General features: G+C 45.4%; 1 protein-coding gene across 1 annotated transcript; it reads right to left on the minus strand.

Moving 5' to 3' along the window:
- Positions 1-4022: 4022 nt before the first annotated feature.
- Positions 4023-5386, minus strand: LOC137382955 (cysteinyl leukotriene receptor 1-like). The gene is made up of 2 exons (XM_068055531.1): positions 5299-5386; positions 4023-4957 (listed from the first exon to the last, which is right to left on the minus strand). The coding sequence occupies exons 1-2, from the start codon at positions 5384-5386 to the stop codon at positions 4023-4025; spliced, it is 1023 nt and encodes a 340-aa protein (XP_067911632.1).
- Between the last annotated feature and the right edge of the window lie 1494 nt (positions 5387-6880).

A 6880-nucleotide genomic window follows, 5' to 3' on the forward strand; every position in this document is an offset into this window, starting at 1 on the left:
GAGGTTGAGTGGATTAGGATTAATTTCATTAGAAAGACGAAGGTTGAGGGGGGACCTGATTGAGGTGTACAAAATCATGAGAGGTATAGACAGGGTGGATAGCAAGAAGCTTTTTCCCAGAGTGGGGGATTCAATTACAAAGGGACACGAGTTCAAAGTGAAAGGGGAAAAGTTTAGGGGGGATATGCGTGGAAAGTTCTTTACGCAGAGGGTGGTGGGTGCCTGGAACGCATTGCCAGTGGAGGTGGTAGACGCGGGCACGATTGCATCTTTTAAGATGTATCTAGACAGTTACATGAATGGGCAGGAAGTAAAGAGATACAGACCCTTAGAAAATAGGCGACAGGTTTAGATAGAGGATTTGGATCGGCGTAGGCTTGGAGGGCCGAAGGGCCTGTTCCTGTGCTGTAATTTTCGTCGTTCTTCTTTGTTCTTCGTTCTTCGTTCGTTCAAAGGTTCTATCAACTCTGGAACAGTTCCTACAGATTGGAGGGTAGTTAATGTACCCCCACTATTTAAAAAGGGAGGTGGAGAGCAAGCAGATCAATCTCTCTGAATTGAATTCACTGAGCTTAGGAATCGCACTGTGAAAAAGATCATTGGCCTGTGTTTTGCTAATGTTCAAACCCTCATGGCATGGCTCACACACCGTCTCCCGCGCCCCCCCCCCCCCCACATTGGGATAAGGTGGAACACAATAGCCTGTTTGAAATCAGTAACTTTATTATGATCGTCGGGTCGGGTCGGGTCAGGTGCAAAAAGTTAAAGTTCTCACGCCTGGGTCGAGTTCCGGTTGGATGTGGTCAAGCCGCGCCCGGGTCGGGGGGTTTCAATTATATACCCGAAGAGGCCTTTACCCTGGACCAGATACGCTACATCCCAGAGTTTTGAAGGCGATGGCTATCGAGATAGTGAATGCATTGGCGGTTATCTTTCAAAATTCTGTATATACTGGAAAGTTTCTGGAGACTGGAAAGTAGCAAGTTAACTATAATACTTAAGAAAAGAGGGAGAGAGAACACAGGGAATTACAAACCTGTTAGTTTGACTTCAGTAGTAGGGATAATGGTAGAATGTATTATAAAGGATGGGATAGCTGGACGCTGAGAAAATTATGATACGATTGGCAGAGTCAAAATGGATTTGTGGAAGGGAAATCGCATTTAACAATCCTGATGGAGTGTTTTGAGGATGTTCTTTGTAGCATAGATAAAGAAGAACGAGTGTGTGTGATGTATTTGGATTTTCAGAAGGCTTTTGATTTGGTCCCACGCAGGTGGTTAGTAAAAGCTATTTGAGTTTATGGGATTGGGGATAATATAATAGTATGCATTGATAATTGGCTAACAGGCATAAATGAGGCATGAGGAACAAGGTGTCATTCTCAGGATGGCAGGATGTTACTAGTGGTGTATAGAAAGGATCAGTGCTGTTCACAATCTATATAAATGATTTGGATATCGAGACTGAACGTAATATTCCCAAAATTTCTGATTACACAAAACTAGTTGGAAGTATCAGGTTTGAGCAGGATGCAGGGAGGTTTCGGTGTCCTGGACAGGCTGATTGAATGGGCAACAACATGGCAGATGGGATATAATGTGAATAAGTGTGAAGTTATCCACTTTGGTACAAAAACAGAAATGGTTGGCATGTCTTAAATGATGGAAGGTTGGGAATTGTTGATGTTGAAAGAACATGTCTCGAGTCACTATAAACTAGCATGCACATGCAGCAAACAAATAAGAAGGCAAATGGCGTTTTGGCCATCATCACAAGTGGTTTTCAGCACAGGAGCAAAGAAGTCTTGCAGCAATTATATGGAGTTTTGGTGATACCGCACCTGGAATATTGCGTACAGTTTTGGTCTACTCATCTAAGGAAGGATATACTTGCTGTAGAGGGTGTGCAACAGAGGTTCACTCGAATAATCTGTGGGATGGTGGAACGGAGTGATGGAAATAGATTGAGGAAATTGGGCCTGTACTATCTAGAGTTTCGAAGAATGAGAGGTGATCTTATTGACACTTAGAAAATTCTTGCAGGGCGTGAGAGGGTGAATGTAGATAGGATGTCTGCCCTGGGCGCTGAGTCTAAATCCAGGAGACATAGTCACAGAATAAGTTGTAGCCCATTTATGACTGAGATGAGGAAGAATGTCTTCACTCAGAGGGTGGTGAAACTTTGGAATTCTCTAAACCAGAGGGCTGTGGAAGATCAATCATTTAGCATGTTCAAGACAGAAAGCAAATGATATCTGGTTAATAATGATATCAAGGGATATGGGGAGAGCGCCGGAAAGTGTTATAGATGTAGACGATCCACCATGATCTTATTGGAAGACGGAGCAGTATTGACGTGCTGAATTGCCTACTCCTGTTCCTATGTTCCTAAAATTGAGGCGTGGTTTTGCTGTGAGCCATTGTATGCCAACAAGCACAGGGATGATGGGCGAATGGGACTTGATGTGAGTAAGCACATGGCAGCAGGGTTTTGGATGAGCTGAAGATTATGGACGGTGGTCTGTGGGAGACCAGTTAAATGTGCAGTGGAATTGTCAATTTCAGATGAATCACAGGCAGTGATGAGGATTTCTGCAGCAAATTAGCTTCGGCGTGGAGGGCGTTGAGAGATGTTTCTGGAGCTGGAAATAGACCGTCTCCGGGACGGCACTGATATCTGGCCAGGGGCTCATTCGGGGTTCAAATATGACATCATGGCTGCTCACAGTATGATTCTGCAACAGATAGTTTCCAGGAGTTGTGCTAGTGGCAGAAGTCAATGGCTTCCATATTACCGAAAATTAGTTCGAGGGCTCGAGAACAGTGATGGAGCGGTCGCGTTGGGTGTCCTCAATATACATATGTTCACGGATTTGTTTTTGGATGATGTCGCCGAGGAGCAGCATGTTGATGAAAAATAGGAGGGACAAAGAACAGTTGCGCAAATGGAAAGCAAAGCCATTTCAGGTGGTCCTCTGGCTAAGATCAGATAGGTAGGAATAAAACAAGGCACGATCAGTACCACACAGCTGAATGATAGTGGAGAGGCATTCGAAGAGGATGTTGTGGTAAAATGCGCCAAAGGCTGCAGACCGGTCAAGAAGGGAGAGGAGGGGTTTTCTACCGTTGCCAAAGTGACATTGAAGGTCATTTGTGACTTTGCTATGAGCCGTTTCAGTACTGAGGCAGGGACTAAATCCTGATTGTAGGGAAAGTTCGGCATGGATATGGCAGACGATAACACATTCAAGGACTTTGGAGAGGAAACAGAAGTTGGAGATCGGGCAGTATTTTACAAGGACAGAGGCTTCAGGGGCTGTTTTATTTTTTTCTTTTGAGAGGAGTTTTGACATATAGTTCCAAGATAGAGGGGCAGTATCTAAATGGACTGAACTGTGAACAATATCGGTTGAAATGGGAGCCAGGATGAGACTCAACCAGCTCTGACTGAGCAGCCACCAAGCTGCAGATCCGACTGTCAGCTCCTATGCTGAGCGCAGCCCCACTTCTTCAACATGTGTACGATATCCCCGCCCAAAACTCTCACTCATACAGATTGAATCAGGGACCAGGGCGGGGGGTGTGGAGGAGGGGAGAAGCGGGGGCAGGGGGTGCTGCGGTATGGGTGAGTGTGACAGAGAGAGATGGAAATGACCAGTGGGGGAAATGGAAGGGGGATGGAATCAATTAAGGTTCCAGAAGTAAAACAAACAACAATAATCAACTAACAAGGGAAGATTTCCAGCCTCTGCAACATTTAGCATTTGTTAGTCCAAGCTTTGCTTTCTGAGCAGACGCTGAGAAACAAACCTGTGGAGATAATTCTTTGGCTGCTGTTCCCTCTGCTGTCCTGAAGTGGACGCTCTGACGCATCCCCCCCCCCCCCCGCCCCGCCACAACCCTCCACTTCCCCCAAGCTTCAACTCCAAACATGCCAACTCCCCGTGTCATTTGTTTATTTCGTGTCAGACAGCTGTCCGTCATCTCTTGGGGCAAATATTACATTCATTGATGAACTTACTAGACTCCGCCTCTGGATTCCTGTCTATTGTTTTTTCCTTTCATTGATTGAATAATTAATGTCACCGGATATTTCACCACACTCTTGACCTGTTCTCTGAACTTGGACTGAGTAGCGCCATAAATAAATGTGTTTGTGCAGCAACTTAAACTCAGCAGCATAAATCCAACTTGTAGAACTATATATTCGGAATCGTTGTAAACCCCAGGATCTCTTCCTGTAATGTTATAAAATAAGAAATCTATGAAATATACCAACCACAGAAGTATGAAGTTGCCAGATATGGTAAAGAGTAATATCACAGACTTCCTTCTGCTCTCCATTTCTGGGTCACTGCAATTCGCTCGCTTGCTCTGACACCTGAGTCCCTTACGGACTCGACTGGCCACTAAAATGTACCTGACCGTCAGAGCATTGAGTAACAGAATTAAAGCAAATGGGAGTAATGGGGTTAAAACCTTATCAAACCAATCAAATCCCACCCATCCGGGCTCACTAAAATAGCTTGGCTTTGTATAACAGCCCCATGGTACATTGTCGGTTATCTCTCCAGGGTCATTTGCAAAATAGAAGGGAATGTTTTTGAGACAGAGTAGAATACAGGTTGTTGCTAAAACCACAACTGCAGTTTTCTCAGTGCAATATTTTGCTTTCAGCTTCTGGGAAGAGATGAGCACAAATCGATCAAAAGTGAAAGCAACTGTGAACCAGACAGAACAGTCTGTGGCTGCATGACTCAGGAAAGCGATAACACGACACACAGAAGGAATGTTTAGGTAAGGTGGCGGGAAATAATAATAACCGATAGTCCACAGTATCACCATAGTGATAATGAAAAGCAGATCCGCTGTTGCCATCGTCACCAGGTAGCGAGTGGTGCAGGTTGAAAGGCCGCACTTTCCCCAGGACAGGATCACAATCGCCAGTAAATTAGCTGTAAGAGACAGAAAGAAAAATGGTCCTTGAAATTACTGATCAAACAAGCTCCGAGTCTAACCCAGACACGAAGGTCAGTATTTACGTGCCACAAACAAGTGCATTGAATGTGGGTCAGAGGATATAGAATCTCAACCAGGGATCTAACCCCGCCTCTAAGAGCCCTACTTCCAGTTTCAACAGAGGCACGACAAGAAGCAATGAACCGAGTGCTTTCAGGATGAAGGTCAGCGTATTAACTATATAATTGAAACCACCAGCCTCAAATTTCAAGTGATTCGCAGGCTATTCTGAATGCCCAGCTTTCCCCATTAGATCTGAACCCCAGCACAAATTCACCTGGGATGCATTGGTCTCCCTCCACCCAGTCTTGGAATGGAAATCCCCCACAATCTGAACCACCACAATGTCTGGGATTGGACTCCATTCATATTGTCTTTGATTGGATATTCCACGCTATCTAAACCACAAGAGTATCGGGGATTGGTCTCCCTGCACCCTGCCTGGGATTGGACATTCCCTGCAAATTAAACCACCAAAGTATCAGGGATTAGTCTCCCTACAGCCAGTCTGATATTGGATTTATCCTGCAGTCTAAACCACCAGAGTATCGGGGAATGGTCTCGGTCCAGCCTGCCTGGGGTTGTACATTCTCCGCAATCTAAACCTCTAGAGTATCAGGGATTGGACTACCTCCACCCTATCTGGGGTTGGATATTCCCCGCGATCTAAACTACCACAGAATCGGGGATTGGTCTCCCTCTAGCCTGTCTGTGATTGGACATTCCCCACAATCCAAACCAGCAGAATATCGGGGATTAGTCTCCCACCAGCCTGTCTGGGATTATACATTTCCCACATTCTGATCCACCACAGTATTGGAGAATGGACTCCCTCAACACTGCGTGGGATTGTCCATTCCCTACAATCTGACCCACTGCAGTGTCGGGGTTTGGACTACCTGGGAGACCGAGTGACAGCAGCGTTGTTTAAAAAGAACAGCGACAGCGGGAAAGAAGGAGATTGAGTGAGACCAGTGTTGTTTAAAAAGAGCAGCGACAGCGAGAAAGAGTGAGACTGAGTGAGAACAGTGGTGTTTAAAAAGAGTAGCGACAGCGGGAAAGGAGACTGAGTGAGATCAGCGGTGTTTGAGAAGAGCAGAGACAGCGGGAAAGAAGGAGACTGAGTGAGACCAGCGTTGTTTAAAAAGAGCAGCAGCTGCGGGAAAGAAGGAGACTGAGTGAGACCAGCGTTGTTTAAAAAGAGCAGCGACAACGGGAAAGAAGGAGACTGAGTTAGACGAGCAGTGTTTAAAAAGAGCAGCGACAACGCGCCTGAGTTTTGAAAAAAAAACAGTAATATCATAGGAGAGCTGCAATTTGATTGGTTGGTGAGTATCAGCTGTTAGAATATTTTAAAAAAAGGAGTAAGCTTTTTTGTTGAAAATAAAACCTCTGGTGATGAGGTGACTATTACTGAAGTCTTTTTTAAAGTACTTTAGATTGAAGCGGGTAGAAAGGGCCCCTATTCTAACTAGTATTTTTTTCAATTAAGAGAGTAACAAATTAACCTAAGGGCAAGTCATGGCAGGAGAGCTCAGCCCCGTGATGTGTCCCTCCTGCACTATGTGGGAAATCGATCATGTGTGCAGGAAGTTTATCCATCTTCAGCTACTGGCTACCCGAAATACGGAGCTGGAGCTGCGGGTGGATTCAGTCTGGAGCATCAGCGATATTGAGGATGTCGTGGATAGCACGTTTAGTGGGGGTGGTCACACCGCAGGTAATGGCTGCACAGGCAGAAAAGAGATGGGTGACCACCAGACGGAGAAATAGGCATAGGCAGTTAATGCAGGAGTCCCCTGTGGCCATCCCCCTCTAAAACAGATATAACTCTTTGGATACTGTCGAGGGCTGACCTC

Source organism: Heterodontus francisci, chromosome 23 (assembly GCF_036365525.1).
Source record: "Heterodontus francisci isolate sHetFra1 chromosome 23, sHetFra1.hap1, whole genome shotgun sequence".
Lineage (NCBI taxonomy): Eukaryota > Metazoa > Chordata > Chondrichthyes > Heterodontiformes > Heterodontidae > Heterodontus > Heterodontus francisci.

Bases quoted from the DNA above. Each gene is read 5' to 3' on its own strand.
- LOC137382955 (XM_068055531.1), bottom strand. From the start codon at position 5,386: ATGGAGTCCAATCCCAGACATTGTGGTGGTTCAGATTGTGGGGGATTT. The intron at 4,958-5,298 runs GTGAATTTGTGC...TGTCTCTTACAG, and splicing joins GGGAGACCAATGCATCCCAG to CTAATTTACTGGCGATTGTG.